Consider the following 20,336-nt stretch of genomic DNA (forward strand, 5'->3'; position numbering starts at 1 on the left):
ATTACGATTATAATAATGCGTGGTAAGGTATCACAACCAACACATTCACAAAACTTCACAGATATTTTCTTAGCCGCATCTGTTCTGTCTTGTTTTCATTGTTTCGGAACGCATGCCTAGCCGTTCTCGAAATCTTATCTCCAAGCCCTCCGAATGACCAACATAGCGAAGTTTACAAATGTGTATTTATTACCATGAAAACAGTAAGTCTAAAACAAAAATATAAGAATTAATTACATAAAATTAATGGTTTATTATTTTTGTAAGATCGAGGTTGCGTGATTTCAATTTAATTAAAAATATAAAATTTCTAAAAAACTTTAAATTGGCACGAACCATATTAAATCGCATCAGAAATTGATAATTTTAGATTCAAATGATCAATAAAATTAAGGAAAATATTCGTATGTCAAAAGTTAGCAATTAAATGGTCTATTTGTTGAAAAATTAATGTTTTAAATTTCTTTATAAAATTATACCATTCTACGCTTTTTATTAAGAATTAAAGATAAATTCTTACCACATATGATGTCAAACTAAGCAGGAAGGCTTATTCGAGATCTTCCATGGATTAGAGCGCATGTATATTCAACCAATACATTATTTTCATTCACGTAGCTCTTCACATGGGAATCATCAAAGGAAAAATGCGCGTCTTTTTGTTTGTTTACAAGCGACGCACGGAGATAGTTAGGAATGCCGCGTAACACACTCATTCTCTGGTGTAAGGAAAAGGGAATTAATGGGTTCGAACTTGCCAGGGAATATAAGAAAATACATTCCAACACAGAGTGTTTAAACGTTTCAACCATTATTTAGATTCTACAGAAGGGGTAAATTTGTGTATTATTATTAGGGATATAAATCAATTTATCAGCCATTGTTTTATCACTTAGATCCCTGGGTTGAAGCTATTAAGGTAATTTATTTCAAAATATTGATAAAAATGGCGACCGATGAAATTTTTTAGCAAAGCTGCCAATTCGCCAATCCATGCAAAAAAATGTAATCAAACAAAACAACAACAAAATTTATTAGATTTATTATTCTATTTATCATAATAATTTATGTTTTATCATATTAGTTAACAAAGTTTAATTACAAAATTAAACTTGTATACATACATTGGTTCTTTCATATTAAATCATTTAACTTTAACAATCATTTCCCTTTTGAAATTAAAGATCACATGAAAAAGACACATTTTCCTCCTCTTATTTTGGCTGACCACACAAGCTATCTTATTCACGCGTTAAAAAAGAAGGCTTACCAAAAAAATCTAAAAACATAAAGTTATTGCAACAAAGTATGTTTAATAATAGTAGGATACTGTGTCTTTTTTACGCGATTTAAATAGATAAATTAGTTTAGCATTTTGGAAAACATAAATAATCCACTCTGTTTTATGTTTCCTGAAACTGCAAATAAACTTTTTTTAGTATAAAATATAAAAATTTATTATTTTTTTTGTAATTCTAAAATTTTATTACTAGCTAGGTAGAGTTTTTTTCCTCCTAGGTTGTGTGATTTTTTTTTACTTTCTAAGGTTTCGTGATTTTTTAGACATTTTCTAGCATCAAAAAAAATTACAGAGATATTTTAAAAAGTCTTGCACTTATAAATTCTATCAAATTTAGAAAGATTGTAGCTTTTTTCAGAAAGTATTTAGAAAATAAAAAGCAAAGATTTTGAAATTTTTATCTTAAAAGCTATTTTATCTTTGTAAGCACATTGATATTATTATTATTGTATCAAAGCTGATTGATTATGAAAGCAGTATTTAAATTTGCTATAAAATTCATATATTTTAAATTTATACATTTATTAATTTATATGAAAACAACAATATTTACGTACATTTACATTTATTGATGATATAAAAATAAAACTGGATTATTTTTGAGGCGGACTTTTAAATAAATGAAATAAAAAAAAAACAATCAGGGATCTGAAGGGATAAGATAATGGACGCTAGATTTATGGACACCCCCTGATGAAATAAACAAATTTACCCTTTTTGTAAATTATTGGTGGAAAAGTTTAAACACTGCACCAACTCATTAATAACTCAATATTAATTAAGTTACATATATACCAAACTTTGGGTACCTATCTAATTTACAGTCCAAGTGTCCCATCCCTTCCTGACAACAACATAGTTGAGATCAATTTATCAGGCGCTTTGCCAAAATTTTTGTGCTTTTTTCTTCCATTTTAATTTTATTTTACAGTGTTATATATACTTAGTATACAATTCTAATAAAAAAATTTATTTTAATTTTAGCTATAAGCTCTGTAAAAAAAAAGAAATTCAAGTATTTGAATTTTATAAGTAGCGCAGCAATATGGAGGTAAAAGTATGAACAAATACTTGCAAATATGACTCGCAAATATTTATTTTTATTTATATATTCGGGTATTGGGAAATAAAGTCAATAAATCACTAAAAATGACATTACTTTGACTAAATTTTAAAGAATACAGATAGTACATGATGCCATAGTTATAAAGTTGCTTTACTACTGAAAATAAATATAAAAAAATAACCCATGGTTGAATTTTAAATAAAGGGATTAACAAGTTTTTTTTAAAATCATATTATTTTTCTTTTTAAATTTTTTTGACTATTAGAATTTTAAGCCATGGTTATCGGACGAAATTTACATTAATACAATATTGGTCGAATTAACTGTATGAAAAAGGTTTATTTCAAGTGTTAACTTATGATGTTTTCAGCTGAGTTTTTCCCTTCTCGTCGACAATACAGGAGTGAACTGTTGTGCCGGACTCTGTGGAATCTTGTCGAATACTTTCCCTGGTTTCTAAAAAAAAAATGTATTTTTGGTGTGCATTAGTTTAGTGTTCTTTTTTGTTAATACGTTTGTAACAACTTTTGGTTCAGTTAGTTTATTGTCCAAAAGGTTCAACCACTAATTGTAATCTACAGAAGGGTTAATTTTTTTGTATCATCTTTGGGGATATTCAATTTACATCAATTTATCAGCCATTGTTTTATCCCTTTAGATCCCTAATTAATAGTTTTGAGTACTGGTGGTACATGGTTCGATTTCAACCGTAGATTGATTCATTGATGAACCTCGTAAAAGTGTCGAACTATGACGTAAGAAAAAAATAACAATTAACCAATGAGAAGCCAGTATTCACTGTAATTGACCAATGGTAAAATATATAGCGGTCTCTCATTGGTTAATTGTTAATTTTTTCTGACGTCATAGTCAGACACTTTTACTGGGTTCTTCATTGATAAAATTGCATTACACCTTACTGTCATTTTTAAATTAAAAGTACAATTGATAGCTATATAAACAAATACCTGCTGATTTTCTAATATTTTTGAGAGAGCGTGCAACCGCCAGGGGTATTGTGACCTCCTCGATGGGCGAGCACTCCAACTCGACATCTGAGATAGGCTTTGGCAGGCAGGCCGCCTCATTCAGGACTCCTGTACTGCCGGCGGTTCCAGTTATGGAGTGCAGCGGTGTCGTCCGCTGTTCACCTGCAACAAAACAATGAGTAATCAGAAATAAGGTATAACCAACAAGCAAAATAAATCTAAAATAATATTTGGGGGGGGGAGGATAAAAAGGTCGTCAATTCTACTAAGTATTGCTCACCCCCAACGACAGCTGAAACACACATAATAGTTTTGATATTTTATCCGAATAAATTTCGTCATTGGTATAAGCTGAGTAATTTTAAAAAAATCGGTTTCATTTTAACGAAACAACAAATCTTCACTAATTCCACCAAACCCAAGGGGGACGAAGTGGACATGTGGACTGTAAATACCACTGGTACTCAAAGTTTTATAACCAAGTCATATTTGGGTTCTCCTATTCCCCCCTTCCCTTTGGAGTTTGCGTATCACTGCAAGAGATTTATCCGGCGGAACCAAAATAAATCTTAACACATCAAAAATCGAAACTTTCGTGGATTTTATGTAAAAATAACGTAATCAGTTTTAATTACCAAATTTTATGGGTCTTTTTTTACAGATTTGGCTGAATAGATTTTGATTTAAAGAGCTAAAAAAGAACAAAGATATGAATGTTTTTCTTGAAATTTAAAAAGAAATCTATTTTATATTTCTTTAGAATAGTTTTAAAAATGTTATTGATTTATCTTCTATTATAAAATCCACATACCCAGTCCATTAAGTACATTGCTTTTAAAACTTCGCTGGTTTCCCTTAAAGTGCTTATTAGAGCACAACCTCCCCCCCCCCCCCCTCCACACACACACACACACACACACACACACACATTTCTTCCATATAATGAAAATAATAAAAACTGCGAGGCGATGGGTAATTATTTTTGTTGTTAATTGGTAAGGCTAAGTTAGGTTAGGTTGAATTAGGTACATTCTTACAGGGTTTGGAAACCGTAGATATTTTATTTGTCTGCAAGGTTAAGGTTTGGTACAAAATAAAACAAAATTACCCCCTACACCCATAACTACAAATTATTTCAAAAGCAGGGGGCGGGTTTTTTTGAAGGAAAGCTCTAAATTTTATTTAAATTTAAAACCAAATAACAAAAAATGTAATTTGTTACCTAGCTCAGAATTATTGAGGATCTTGAATCTCTGGGCCCGAATCTTGTTTCGTATTATAATTCCTGAATTAAAAATACATATTTCTCTCTAATTATTGATGTTTCTGCTAAATAATGCTTATGAGACCAGGGAGCTAAAGGGATAAGACAAAGGCCGATAAATTGTTTTACATCACCAAGTATGCTAAACAAAATATTACCCCTTCTGTATTTTATAATTAGTGGTTGAAGCGTGTTGACACTCAACTTAATGAGTAAACTAATCAAAATTCAATAGAAGTCCCCAAAGTTGTTAGTTAACCAATGACTAAGAAAACGTTATGACAAAACTTAGGAGACTAGTGTAATAAACAGCCTAATGTCCCCTTCCTCCCTGACATGTATAACTTTTATTCTAAAAATGGCCACCAATTATTTGAAGATTTTTAAAAAAGACAAATCCTCTTATATAAATATATTTTTGTCCTTTGAAAGTATTTGAAACGTATAATTGTTACAAAGAAATAAAGATTTTACATATATTTTAAAATCAATATAAAAAGAAATAAACATTTATAAATAACAGAGAGAAATTTTTTATAATGATTAAAGTGAAAAAATTGCAGTGCCTCGCGAAAAAAAGAACCCCCCCTTTGTTAAAAAATTGAAAATAATAGGGGCTGACCTAAAGGAGAAAACTATCCCTCTTTATCTACCAAGATATTTTTTTGAAAAGGGTGAGGGTGTTTTGGGCTCGACTAGGCACATTGGGGAAACAGAAAAAGAATATTGAAATAAAACAAAAACATGGCTATCCTTGAAGTCTTAGGGCTTACCCAATGATTACCCAACAATAAAACCCTATTATTTAAAATAATGAGATCTTTTCTTCATGAAGTCCTCGAGTCACTAGCCACTGAACCAAAAATGTTTTCCATTTAAAGAAGTTTCACTTGAATTCAAGGATGGTTTTATGCTATTTTTCTTATCCTTTTAAATTACAGAGCCCCTAGATACTAGAACCACAGTTGCTAGTAAGCATTTAGAGTAGCAGCGCTTATTGTAAAACTACACATAATTACCTATTAAGATAAACAGCAGAGACCCTGTGAGAAGCGAGGTTAGTAGTAGGGTCAGCTTTAGAGGTCCTAGTCCGTCCTCTTTCTTTGTCCCCTGGATCATGTGGCGCAGCTCCTCGAAAGCCTCATCTCCAGGAGACCTAAATACAACAAGAATAAAAGCATTCATAATCCAGCAGGCTAATTAGAAATTTTTTATGCACTTTGCTTAGAAAAATGAATACAAATCACGAAACCTCTTTATCTCACCGAGGTTCCGTGATTTTTTTCTATTTTATTTGAAAACTACATATATTGAAAATCAGACAGAATAGTTTGATTTGATAAGGTGTCTTTGATTGGATAACACAAACTCAATTTGATCTGATGTATATTCATTATAAATGCATGTGGATCTTATGGTACCGAAGGATTTGGCCATGATGCTAGAATAAATAGTAAATATATTATTTCTAAATCAATATGAATGAAAGAAACTTAACAAAAATATTATTTGTGAAAAAAAATCCTTATGGACACCAAACACTTTAGTTAGGTCAATGTAATAAAGATAACATTTTTTTAAAAAGCTTATCAAATAATAAAGGATAAAAATATGCAAATGAATACAGATGCCAATCTAAGTCTCACTGTCTCCTAAAGAACTGGCTCAATTTTGAGTTTTTAACATTCATACCTCGTTGTAGGATCCATCTTGCTGTGAGCAATGCCAAATCCAGCTTCTTCCTCCTGTTCTTCTTCTCCTGTAGCGTCTGATTCATATTCCTCATATTCATATCCTTCAGGATCATCATATCCATAGTCACCATCTTCTATAGATAGATAGATAGATTTAGATATATAGATGCATAGCCAAATAGTTAAATAGATAGCAATTTACGTTAGTTTGACATTACCATGTATCAAAAAGATTTAGTGACAAAGATAGATAGTCAGATAGGTAGATAGATAGATAGCCTTGCAGGAAAATGGATAGCGTCTTAGAGGCATAGATAGATAGATAGTAATATAGTTAGTCAGAAAATAGCAAATTTTGTTAGTTTGACTTTACCATGGCGTTTGATTGTGTATAAAAGAGTCGTTGAGACATAGATAGATAAGTAGACAGGTAGATGGATAGAGTCTTAGAGGCATATATAGATAATATATAGCTATTTGTGTTTATTTGACTTTAACAGTCGTCTGATTGTAAATCAATAAAAAAATCTAGATGTAGGAGATGTGTCAAAAGGGTGTGAAAATTGAAAAGAAAGTGTCAAACCTTCCCAATTTATATTTTAGGGGGAGGTGTTGACATCCCCATGCTCCCTTCTCCTACACGCCCCTGGATAGATAGATACCTTTAGATGTCTGATCATGGATAACAAGTCCTCTAGCTGAGGGGGCTTCCATTTCTTCCACCCCATCTCTAGATTTGCAGTCATATCCTAAAATATAACCTGTTTCATCGTAGCTCTCTATAGTGCCCAAGCAAAGTGGGGATAGATGTGACTACTTTTGGCCTACCTATTATATTAGCATCAGGAAATACCCTATAACCCATCTCTTTTCTAGGTGGTTTATTTTCCCCTTCCCTTTCTCTTTCCCTCTTCTATAATGTCAGTTCCCTCAGCTAATTTGAATTAGCAATTTTTTTAAGCGAAGATTAAAAAGGTCGGTCCTTCCATAACGGATAAATCTGATTTATAATTGTTCTATCGATTTATTCCTGTAACAGTTGGGTACTATTCAGAAAAAGAAACCCCTCTATAATCACTACTAAAAAGTCCGTATGTCTATTTTAAACATGAAACTTCGGAAAACTAAAAACCAATAACATTGAACATTTTTTTTCAGAATTTATAAAAATCATATTGACGTTAAATTTGAAAAATGTTGTACCTGTTTTTTTGTTATATCTTGGGTTTTCTTTTCTGTCTTTATGATATTCATTCACCGGCCCCCAATTCTTTTCCTCTCTCTCATAATCCGTGGATCTTCCATTGCCTCCCGCCCAATTTCTATCATTGCTGTTTACCCTGTTCATATTCTTATCATAGGCTGTGTTCGTTACCACATTCTGTTTCTTGTTTCTATCCATGAGCGGGCCTTCGGTGGTTACGGGGGGTGAGGGCAGGGCAGGACTGTCGTTAGAGAAAGCGTTGTTACTTCCTGGGGTTAATACTTAAATTAGATTATACTCGTTGTTAAAAAGCATGATTCATAAAAAGGTTTTTTTAGTGTTTACATTAAGAAATAAGAGATGTAAATCCTAAAAAAAATACTTTTTATGGGTAATGCTGTATTTTTGTTACATTTTAGTAGTGCTTCTACTACATCAATAATACTAGTAGCTGCACCCCTAGCATAAATCAGTAAATAAATCTTTAAGTATTATGCCTGGGAAATAATATTGGGCTTGTGCAGATTGGTTAACATTATTGTAGCTGGATGGTGGTGGGGGGTAGTAGGGCTGCCCAGGAGAGGAGCTACTCGTATTTCTAATCAACATTTCCCTAAAAAAAAATGATTTAGTTGATTTTTAATAATTTCAAGTAACAATAGTTGGAATGCCATAAAATTGTATTATCAACTACGAGTAACGTTTAGCAAATGGTATTTTTAAAATGCAAAGCTTTTCTATAATTAGGGCCGCTCCGTCCAGTTAATCCTAAAAATGTAAGTATGTTCTTAATCAGTATCCTGTATTTAAGAAGTTTTGCACCAAGTTTATGTACACTTTTGTTTAGACTTATGCAATACTATTATGCTTATTCAGTTCTTACACTAGAAGTGTTAATGTTCGTTTGTCCCACCTTTTCAGGGCTTCACTTTTATGGATGTTGTAATTCTTGTTTATAGTAATACTTTTAGGCTTGTTAGTAATTTCAAAAGAACAAAATGTTTTTTTTTACAAATATTCTTTAAGAAGCTATTCATTTTATTTTCTTTAATGTCATTTAATGTATAAAAATGTCTTAAACCCAATGCAATTTTTTTTCTTTTATCTTCCTATTTTGTTTACTGTTTGTGCAGTTGAATGAACGGAGAAAAATTAGAATTTGCATAATGTTGATAGTATTTATGTTAAAATGTGCAAACATTAACAATTCAATAGGATAAGATAATTTAATTTTGGCTGGGCTGGCTATCTTACATGTTAAATAGGGATTGGTCACCTGGACATAAAAAATATTTTACTTTCTTTTATCCAATTTCTGTAAAACTTGGTTTTATGTCATTGTCTTTTTATACTTTGAAAAATTATATGAAACTTTGTTTTGGTCTATGGCCGGTTTAAGGCTATAAGTCACATATATAAGTATGATAAGTCAAATGACTACTCAAAAACAGACTAAAACCTGCCTAGGACTAATACCTCGCATGTATAATACATGCATATATATTCAGCTATTTTAGTATAAAGGATAAAATTTTATTTAAAAAAAATAATACTTTTAAAGATACAAAGTCCTATTATCCATGGAGTTTATACTTTTCTGGTTGTGCTTTGCCACAAATATTTTCCATAAAATTCAATTTCCAATGGGGTAAGAAACCACAAGGCCAACAAATATCCCAAAATTTCCCAGCTAATTTTGAATTGTGACATAATTTTGAACCATATGATTCAGTCCTATTATCCATGATTCTTTTGATCTGAATATCCCTTGAAAAGTTTTGACACTTCTAGTTGGTACCAACCAATAAAGATTTTATAAAGATTTTATAATAATTCCCAAAAGTTTTTAAGCCAACAAATGAGTGATCATGATTACAAAACTTTTGATTTCAATAAAATTTTAAGTTTAACGTCTGATATTACGTTTTTTTAGTGGTTTCTTGGAACTTTTAATACTACGTGGCGTAGTTTGGGGACAATTGAAGAGCAGGTACGCTACAAAACTTTTGTGCCCAATTGAAAGATATTTGTATGCACTGCAACGGGCACACAACACAGCCTTTGTTTTCTTCCCGGCATCACAATTGGCAAAACAGGACATTTTAAAAAGCGAAGCGTTTCTATAATTATGGTCGATCTGTTACAATGTTAGAATTGTCCTATAGATTTCAAACTTTGCATGATGATTCCTATACTATTTGGTTACGATTTCGAAAGCGTAGCAACTCTATAATCGTTACATGAATGTTTATACGTTCATTTTAAACATGTTGATTTTTTACATTTTTGACAACAATCTTTAATGCAAAGCATCTCTATGATCAAGTCCAAAAAATGTAAGTTTTCCCTTTAACAGTATCCACCTTTTAAGCAGTTTTAAAACAAATTTCTTACAGATTTGTTTAGATCTTATAAACTTGAATTTTGCTTATTCAGTTCTTATACTCTGCAAGTGTTAATGTTCGTTTGTCCTACCATTTCAGAGCTTCGCTTTTATGGATGTTGTCATTATTTTATGACATACGGTGGGATAAAACTAGAGATATTAAAAATTGAACCAAATTCAGGTAATTGATAGTAACAGTATGGAAAATTGATAGTAAGAGTATGGAAAATGTCTTTGCTTATAAAAGGATGCAACCTAGTAAGAATGAGAGAGGGAAACATGGACTGTAAATTAGGGTTGGGCCGGATACTTTTTTGGCCGGATACCTGATACCGGATATTTGGCTGATTTATAATGCCGGATATTCGGTTCCGGCCGGATATCTGGCCAATGTTCGATATCCGGCAATTTACCGGATATCCGGCCAGAAAACCGGATATCTGGCGTCGAAAATCAGCCGGATATCATGTAACCGGATAGTTTTAATATCCAAAATCCGGCCGGATATCAAAAATGGCCATATATCCGGCCGGATAACCAATAAGACCGGATATCCGCCCCAACCCTACTGTACATTACACTAGTCCCAAAAAATTTACAATAACGTTTTCTTATTCGTTGGCTTAACAAATGTGGTGACTTTTAGTGAATTTTGATTTATTTAGTGGAGTGTTCATACGTTTCAACCACTAATTTTAATCTACAATTTACGATGACGGGTAATTGTTTTTTTTTTGTGTGTCTTATTAAGAATGTATATAAATTTATCTGCCATTGTTTTATCCCTTTAGATCCTTGCAACCAAGTTCCATGCAAAGTTAGGACTCTCCGATTAAGATCGTGAAATTAAAGGGTTGGGTAGTAACTTGGTTACTTGGTAACTTGGTTACTTGGTAACTTGGTTACGTTATCATTTTTCTATCTTTCTCCTGGAGGGAGAGGACATTGTATTGTAAATTATCTAGTACCAAAAGGTTACATTAAGTTTTACTTCTTTAAACCATGATATATTGATCAAAACTTTGATCTAGTGATGAGGTTATGTTGTTTTTTTTATCATCATTGGGGATGTACATCAATATCTCGCCAATTTTCTTACCCCTTAAAATCTTTCCTAAAACATTGTAATCTATTCATGCATCTATTAGGGCTTTTGCATTTCTGCCTATTCAAAACAAAAATCAATCATATTTTATGAGATTTTAAATGGGAAATAAGAAAAATATCTGCGCTATTTCTGCATACAAACGGAATATGCTATAATATATAATCTCCAAAACAAGGATAGTTGAGTTTGTAGGTAGCAAAGCAAAAACAAGCTTAACCATTTTTTAGATGAAAAATCCCAGTTAAGTACTCCAGATAAAATTTAAAGGATAATGAAATCAAATAGATCGTATACGTAAACAAATATAAAGATTGAATAATAATATAAACGACTTTATTTAAATTCTAAATAATAAACCTGATTTATTAAGTTTATGCGCTACTTAAAATCTAATGCATGTACAAGATTTATGAAAAAAAATGTAAACTTTTCCAACTTTTATGATCATTATAAAACAAGGAAAGTTTGGGTATTGTCCCTTTCCTGGCTTCGTCGTATTTTCACATTAGCTTTTCCCCTATGTCTAGCCCCTTCGGGGGGCTTACCCTGCGGGGCAATTGCATAACCTAACTTAACCTAACCTTAAATAACCTATCAAAAATTACTGTAAAATTACGACGAATCGCCCCTTAAGAGGCGTTGCCACGAAAGGGACAATATCCGGAAATTTTATCCCTAAGAAGTTAAGAAGAAAAAAAAGTGTTATAAATAATAAGATAAATCGTGAGATTCTATGTTACTCACAGGAAAGGCCATTATACTTTACTTAATACTAGTAACCAAAGATTTAGAATAATACTTTAATTATTAAGCATAAAATTTACAGTCCATAAAATCATGATTAGTTTGCTTAAACTAAAAGTATTCAAATTCAAATGATTTTTTATACTAAAGTGGCAATTTAGTTTTTCCTTAGAGTAGACAATTTTAAAATCAAAGAATTATAAGAGAAACTTATAATTTTTTTAAAAATCTGTATCTTATTTGGTGTATTTTACATAAGATATAGCTATAAAATCAAACAAATTGAGTATTTGGAAATAATGAAATTAATTTCAATAAATTTCTTCAATTTCAAATATTTGCTGAAATTCTAAAAATATCTTAATGAATGATGAATCATTTAGCAGTGAAAGGAAAAGGCAAAAATTGAAATAGATCAAATTTTATTTGGTTCAGAAAATCTAAAAATATTTTATTTTTAGATCTAAATTTAAGTTCTTGAGGGGGCAAAGTGTTTCTACAATGTAATTAAATACAAAATATAAATTATATAAATTATACCTCGTAAAAATGATTTAAATTGATAAAAGATATATTTGTATATTAATTCAAAGACAAAGTTTTGAAAGGGGGTTTTTATTCTTGGAGGTGTGTAAAAATAAAAGCCCCAACCAAATTTTGATTTTTAGGTGGGCGTTGACACCACTTTACACCGCCTTTCACACGCCTAGCTTATTTTAGACTACCGGTTTTTTAAATGATTTAAATGAAAAGAATCTAGTAATTTTTCATAACACATAAAATTTTGGTAACAAATAAGAAACACTTTTATAAGTCGAGAAATTTTCCAAGACAAATTACTTTTTCTCACAAATTCGCGGATTTTTTTTCCTAAGTTGAAACAAATTGGGGAAGTTTGGTTAACCTCTTTATAACTATCTATCTATGTCCTTGTTCTTATCTGTCTACCTATTGAGGGGTACCGTGAATTTATTGAAACTTTTAAAAATTCTGATTATTGCAAAAATCAGTATTCTGTAGAAAATTAAGATGGGATAAGACAATGGATGATAAATTTAACACAATCTCAGAAAAAAGTGGAGTCTAGTATTCTAAACCAAGATTTAATAAAGTACCAAAAGTCTTTGAGCGAGTGAATTAGAGAACAACTTTTAATTTTTAAGTTTGGAGAATGGAAAAAATGAAATTTTTTGTTCCTAGATCGATCATGTAGCAGGAGTATCATCGCTTTAGTAAGTCAACCAATCAATGAATTTACCTTATTAAATCTACAACAGGTCTGTTATATGACTGAACACTGTTTTTCCTTTCTTTTGAATAAAAACTTGGCTTCCCAAAGTCTGCAGGAGAACCTAAAAATAAATTCACTATTTCAATTGATGAATACTTTTGAATCACGAAACTTTTTTCATAAAAAAAAATTTAATAGTTATTTATCGCAACGTATTATAGACAGCTTTCTGCAGATTTTAAAATTTAAACCCTCTGGGATAACATACAGATTTTGTTTTTATGATTTTTATTTTATAAATCATAGGTCTGTAAAACGTTGCTATACATAATGTTTTCTGTATGGCTGAACAAAGGTTCAAATCCATCGGATATTAATCGGTTTCGTAGTCATATTTTATTATCAACACAATGTCAGAGGATTCTGTGGCCGATAAAGAATAACAAAATAATGAAATTTTAGTAACTATACTACAAAGATTTAAAATGAAAATACAAAAAAATGTAAAGTTTTTGCATCAGGAAAAAAATTATGTTGATAGCAACTATTGAATATTTTTTCTCAATGATATATTTTTATATTTTGCAGCCTAGCTCCAGCCCATAAAAATCCTGTATTTTTTAAACAATTCATCCAAATGTTTGTATTTTGTGTCAATAGTTGTAAAAGATGTAAATTGGTAAATTAAATGTACAGGAAAAAATTAGAAAATAATAGAATGTGTTTATTTTATGGTTCATTTCGAATTTGACAAGTAAAATCAACTTTCTAACGGTTAAAAAAACATAGCCACAGTTTAAACCTTGATTTAGATATTACTATTGAATTTTAATTTTCATAAATGAATTGATTAAAATCATTTGAAATGGTAACCCATACTCATATATTCGAGAGGTGTTCTTAAATAAATAGGATCCTATTTATATTAGGGCGACCAATATTGACTAAAAAAGTCTTTAATACAATTAGCTTTAGCCATGTTAGAATATTTCTATCGATTTTTAACTTTAAATGATAATTAACTTTCATAGTGACACAAGATACAATTAAGATAACTTGGCAACTCTATAACCATTACTAGAAAATAATGTATAGCATCGAATTACAGACAATTTTCCACGAATATTGAAATAATTATCATATAATTAGCATATTTTGTTAGCCCGGGCCTTCGGACAGAACATCTTTATCTTATAATTTTCCATTTTAAAATCCGCAAAAAGCTGTCTACAATACGATGAAATAAATAACTAATAATCTATTGCTTAAGAACCGAACTCTGATCTCCTTGTCTCAAATTCAGCTGAATGTTTGAATTGTAAAGTTTTGTAAGCCGAGCCCCCTGCATTTACAATTTCAAACAATCCACAAACTTTTGCTATGGGTACCCTGTTAACAATCACTATTTATACTATTTAACCTATCCTAACTATGCTGTTGTAATTGGAAATTATATTTTAGAAACAAAAATATTTTTATTACTTTATGGGGTTGGGTAATACGCACATTACCCCCTTTATCCATAGCTTGGACTCCAGCCAAAAAACCAACTAATTATAATCTATTTGATTCTTTTTATAAGATCCTGCAATAACCAAACTGTCATGCTTCTGACATATCTCTTTACCTATGTGTTTAGGGTAAAGACTCGAAACTGTCAAATAATTGTGTGTCTCCTGTACAAAGAATATTTCCGTACAAAATAAAAGTTTCTAGTTTTTGAAAGCAAAGCATCTCTAAAATTAAGTCCTTAAAATGTAAGTATGTCAGTGTCCTTAAGCAGTATCCTCTATTTAAGCAGTTTTTAAACAATTTTGTTGAGATTTTATACATTTAGTTCTGACACTCTACAAGTGCTATCATTTATTCTACCGTTTCAGAGCTTCACTTTTTGGGATGTAGTCATCCTGGTTAAGTAAAACTTTCATGGAATAGAAACATTATTGCTAACAGGGTTGTTAGGTGTGGATATATGTATGTAGCTCCAAGTTTCCACGTTTACTTACACCATTTACAGGAATAGCACAATGACTGATAAATTGATGTACATCCCCAATTTACATTGTTATGAGCAACCAAATTGTAATTCACAGTCCAATGTCTCAACCCTACTTTGAGAAATTAGGTATCAGATAAATGTTTGGCTTTGCTGTTTAATTTAATTCTAAATTAAACAAACTGTTTACGACTCTTATTAGAAAACAGGGAATCTTCACCAGAAATTTCAGCCATTTATCTTCAATAGCAGCAGAGAAAATCACATTTCCTCCATTTGACTGACTGACGAACAGACAAAGTGAATAATAGAGTAGCTTTGTTATTAAAAATGAATATGTACCTTGTGCGTATTTTTCAGCAGCATTAACAGCTCCAACTCTGGCTAACCTTCGGCTGGCACTCTCTGTACCTGTCTCAACCTAGAATAGTCAATAGATAGTTAGATAATTAGATAGGCTGGCACTCTCTGTACCTGTCTCAACCTAGAATAGATAGTTAGATAATTAGATAGGCTGGCACTCTCTTTACCTGTCTCAACCTAGAATAGATAGTTAGATAATTAGATAGGCTGGCACTCTCTGTACCTGTCTCAACCTAGAATAGATAGTTAGATAATTAGATAGGCTGGCACTCTCTATACCTGTCTCAACCTAGAATAGATAGTTAGATAATTAGATAGGCTGGCACTCTCTGTACCTGTCTCAACCTAGAATAGATAGTTAGATAATTAGATAGGCTGGCACTCTCTGTACCTGTATCAACCTAGAATAGATAGTTAGATAATTAGATATAGAGTTTGTTTGACTTTAACATGGCGTTTGATTTTTTATTTATTTATTTATATAAATTATATTAAAACAGGATAGATATCCTTATAATAAAGTAACAGGGTCAGTCTCAATAATATCTCTTAACCCTAGACCGATAAGATTCTCCTATACAGTAAGGCTTAAAGTAGCTCTAAGGAAGATTTATGACTGATTTGGAGGAGAGTACTTATGTTCTTCAAAGAGAAATCGCCCCTAGAAAATAAACCTCCCTTTAAAGATTTTTCCCTTTTCTTTTTGAAACTATAATTAAAACTAAAGGGTTGACTTTCTCCACCCACTCCCCTTCTCACAATTGTCACTATATCTATAATACAAATTAGAAACAAATTGGGCTCTTATCTTCCGGGAATATGCCTACTGGTCTTGTGATGGTTTTAAGCTATTTTCTTAGCGAATCGGACACCCCTATACCCCCCCCCCAAAAAAAAAAATAATTATTTTTCTTTTTAATCTTAAAACACAAAAAATTGGGTTGTCGGAATCAACACCTCCCCACAAGTGCCCCTAGAGACCTCTAGTATTTAATAATTAGGTAGATAGACCTACGTCACATCCATATATAAATGTTATTGAAAGTTTAAAGTTAACACGATTTTACTCTCAGGCCAAATTAATTATTCACAAAGTATAACAAGGATAACTAAACCCATAACTAAATATTTTAGATAAAAAGGAACAGAAAAGTATTAAACAAAAAGGGAATAGTCCCTTTCGTGGCAACGCCCCTTAAGGGGCGGTTCGTCGTATTTTTAAAATGGCTTTTTTTATAGGTTGTTTTAGGTCAGGTTATATTGGGTTAGGGGATTGCCCCACGGTGTTAGAGCCCTCCGCAGGGGCTATAAATAGGAGAAAAGCTACTGTGAAAAATACGAAGAATCGCCCATTAAGGTGCGTTGCCACGAAGGGGACTATACCCAACAAATAATATAGATTTTGTCAGGGAATGAGGGGACACTGGACTGTAAATTGTATTATTATCTTAAGTTTTATAATATTTTCTCTTTTTTGTTTACATAAAAACTTTGGGGACTTTAATACGTTGGTACAAAATAGAATTGCATACACTTTTCTAATACTATTTTTTTTAATGTAGAAGGGGTTATTGTGTTTATTAAAATTGGGAATGTAAAACAATTTTTGTAATGATTATGATAAAAGAGAAATTTCAGTTTGATTGTAATTTGGTTTTCGAATTTTAAAAAATTCGTCATGAAACATAAAAGTTATTGAATCAGACGAATGTACGTATAGAAAAATACTCAAGTTAAAGAAGGACTGCGCTACTAAAAATATATTTTCAATGAATACCAAAACTTTTACACATAATCCCAAATTAAGGTAATTTTTCAAAAGTAAGGCTTTTCTATAGTCAGCTTAAGTTTGTTGTTCATTAGAATAAAAATTATCACACATTACTTTTAAGCTTTTTCATGTTCTAAAGCGTAGCAACTCCATACCAAAAAATCAAATATATGATACATCTATTATCAAAAAAAAAACTTAGGTTAAGCGGATTTGATCTTTTTTGTGAATGCATCAAATCTAATTTTTGTATTTTAAACTATGAATGGTAGAAAAACTTTTTTACAAGTACAATTTTTCAACAAAAGGCGACAAAAAAATATTAGCAATACAAGTTTTTTTTATCTATTTTTGTGAAGTTTAATGTTTTTGTAAAGGAAAAAGAAAGAAAAATTCTGAAGAAAAAAAGGTAAAATTATAAATGAAGCAGCTTTTAGTCCCTAATAAAAAACGACGCCATACAATACAAATGACCAATGATGGGCCAGTATACATTTTACAACTGGTCAATTACAATTCAAACTGGCCTATCATTGGTTATTTTTATTGTAGGACGTCATTTTTAATTAGGCAACTTAAGCCGCTTTTATAAATGTGTTAAAGGTACAAGACATCCAAATCTGTGAGTCCAAATAAACTTGTAATTTACAGACAAAGGTTACTTATACGTGTAGCTTCGCAACGAAAAAGTTTCATTTTTCCTTATTTCTGACCATTTAAGAATTCAGATCAGGACAATAAATTGGAATTACTGCAATAGAACAGAACAGTATAGATAGGTAGATAAATGGATATAAAAATTATAGATGTACAATCAAATAATAGGACCAGATGTAGTAACAATCAGAGTACGTTACTGATTTAAAATTTTGTTCAAAAAGGCAGTTTTTATTCATTTCATCCATATAATAAGTCAGATGTAAACAGTTCACTCGTATTATGGAACTTAAAACGTGACTAAGTTTAATCAAAATGTTCGTCTGCTAGTTTGATGGATTTTTGTATCGCATTGATCATCATATGTAATAATCCTAATGGAAGATAAAAAACTTGGCAATAGATAAATAAACAGAATTATATAGAAGTAATTGTATACAGGGATCTAAAAGGATAAGACTGGTGCCAATAAATTGATGTACATTCTCAATGATGATACACAAAATTACCCTTTCTATAGATAACAATTAGTGGTTGAAAAGTTTTAATACTCATATTAATAAACCAACCAATTAAAAGTCCTCAAAGTTCTTAAGCCAATAAATAAGAAAACCTTATTATAAAACTTTGGGGACTAGTGTAATAAACAGATTATTGTAGATCATCAGAAAAGTAGATAGAATGATAAAAAAACTATGTTAAATGAATAAAAATAATAAAGTGCATTTGTTAAAACGGCAAAGAAACCATTTAGAAATTGCAATGAATAATGTTTAGATACAAATCAAATGCTGAAAGTGTGAATCTAAAACTGCATTTCTTTATTTGTAAAAGCGAAGCTTTTCTATAAGTAGGGACGGTCCGTCCGTCCGTCTGTAACGGATAGATTTTTTCGTTAATTTAGACATTGTAATTGTCCTATCGATCTTAAACTTTGCATGTTGATTCCTTTAGTAAAAACAAATTTTATGTGATATAATTATCCGATTGATCTGATTTTTGTATTACTGATTCCCAGGACAACAAAGTTAATGTTTTAAGCGAAGCATCTCTATAATCAAGTACTAAACATGTAAGTATGCCAACAAATTTAATTACAATTTTGTTTCGACAGTTATACATTTGTATTCTGATTATTCAGTTCTGTCACTCTATAAGTGTTAATGCTCGTTTGTCCTATCGTTACACAGCTTCGCTTTTATGGATGTTTTCATCTTTGTTTAGTTGATTCTACATTTATTAAGTTTATAAATGAATTCAAATGTGACAAACCCGTTTATTAGAATTAAAAATCGAAACTTAAACATTTAATTTATTGAAAGACAGACATTCAGACGAAAGGGCTAACAGAAATATCCAAATTATAATTTATTAAGCAATATATATAAGTAGTATTGTGAAAACAACTGAAGGCAATGAATCAATAAAAATATTATCTTCCCCTTTTGCCAAATGGATAAAATCGACATTTGAATATAGGCAATAAAATATCATGCATTTTTACGTCAAGCATATAGCACATCTGTAAGTCAATCTTACACATTTGTAGATATTTTCCATTTTCTCTTTATAAAATTTAAATTAAAAAGTTGATCCTATTATATAGTTATACATAGTAAAAACTTTACTAATTTTAAGCATAAAAACTCTAATGTTAATTAATCTAAAATCCCAAAAGCAGAGAATTATTGTAAAACATACTTTTATGAAGCTCTTTATAGTATACTAGTGGCTACGCCCCTAGAGGCCTTTAGGGGCACTTGGGATGGGGAGAGGTCATTGAATTCTACAACAATATTTTTATTTTAGATTTAAAAAGAATTAATTTCATTAAGTTCATTCTATTTTTTCTTGTGTTGGGGGTCATTTTTAAGTGGCGATTTCTCTTTGGAGGGTGGTGGTACTCTCCCCCAAAATATTTATAAACCTTACCAGGTTCTATGAGAAGCTACCATGTAAAGGAGAACCATATCGGTTCAGTGGTTAGTGAGATCCCTTGGTACACAACACACAGACACATGTAGAAAGTATATCTTGTTACTTTATTAAAAGGATATGAAAAAAGAGGATAAATTTAAAAACTTTTGGTCAAAAAATCCCGAATGACGTTAATATTCTAAACTGTAAAAATTTAAAGATGATGAAATGATAGTTTTAAGGTTATTACTTATTAACTTTTTGAAAATTTAAAACTTTAATCTTTTCAAATCTAACTAAATATAGTAGTGTCATATTTAAGTGTTTTTATTTACAATATCATATTTAATATTATTACCAGGAGGGAAGGGGAAATGGGCTGTTTATTACACTAGTCCCCAAAGTTTTTAAATAACGTTTTCTTATTAGTTGGCCTAGGAAATTTAGGGGCTTTGATTTATTTTTGATTGGTTGTTTCAATAAGTTAAGTGTCCAAACGTTGCAACCACTAATATTAATCTGCAGAAGGCGTAATTGTATGTTCAATATTGGGGATGAACATCAATGTATCAGCCATTGTCTTAGATTCCTGGATTATTACATAGTTGGTAACGCATTATTTAGACTGGTATTTAAAGTTTATTTA

At 30.8% G+C, this 20,336-nt stretch overlaps 1 protein-coding gene across 1 annotated transcript in view; it reads right to left on the bottom strand.

Annotated features, from left to right (window-relative positions):
* Positions 1-1,026: 1,026 nt before the first annotated feature.
* LOC145319491 (uncharacterized) overlaps positions 1,027-20,336 on the bottom strand; it is a 64,813-nt gene continuing 45,503 nt past the window's right edge. The window contains exons 8-17 of the mRNA XM_080161644.1: positions 15,325-15,403; positions 13,014-13,107; positions 8,015-8,130; positions 7,517-7,786; positions 6,976-7,062; positions 6,312-6,447; positions 5,639-5,775; positions 4,578-4,640; positions 3,335-3,517; positions 1,027-2,822 (exon numbers count right to left, since the gene is read on the bottom strand). Coding sequence (XP_080017770.1) covers positions 2,722-2,822; positions 3,335-3,517; positions 4,578-4,640; positions 5,639-5,775; positions 6,312-6,447; positions 6,976-7,062; positions 7,517-7,786; positions 8,015-8,130; positions 13,014-13,107; positions 15,325-15,403 — 1,266 coding nt within the window. The 3' untranslated portion in view covers positions 1,027-2,721. The remainder of the gene's footprint in view (positions 2,823-3,334; positions 3,518-4,577; positions 4,641-5,638; positions 5,776-6,311; positions 6,448-6,975; positions 7,063-7,516; positions 7,787-8,014; positions 8,131-13,013; positions 13,108-15,324; positions 15,404-20,336) is intronic.

This window comes from Acartia tonsa, chromosome 5 (genome assembly GCF_053477335.1).
Source record: "Acartia tonsa isolate MP-2025a chromosome 5, ASM5347733v1, whole genome shotgun sequence".
NCBI classification, from domain to species: domain Eukaryota; kingdom Metazoa; phylum Arthropoda; class Copepoda; order Calanoida; family Acartiidae; genus Acartia; species Acartia tonsa.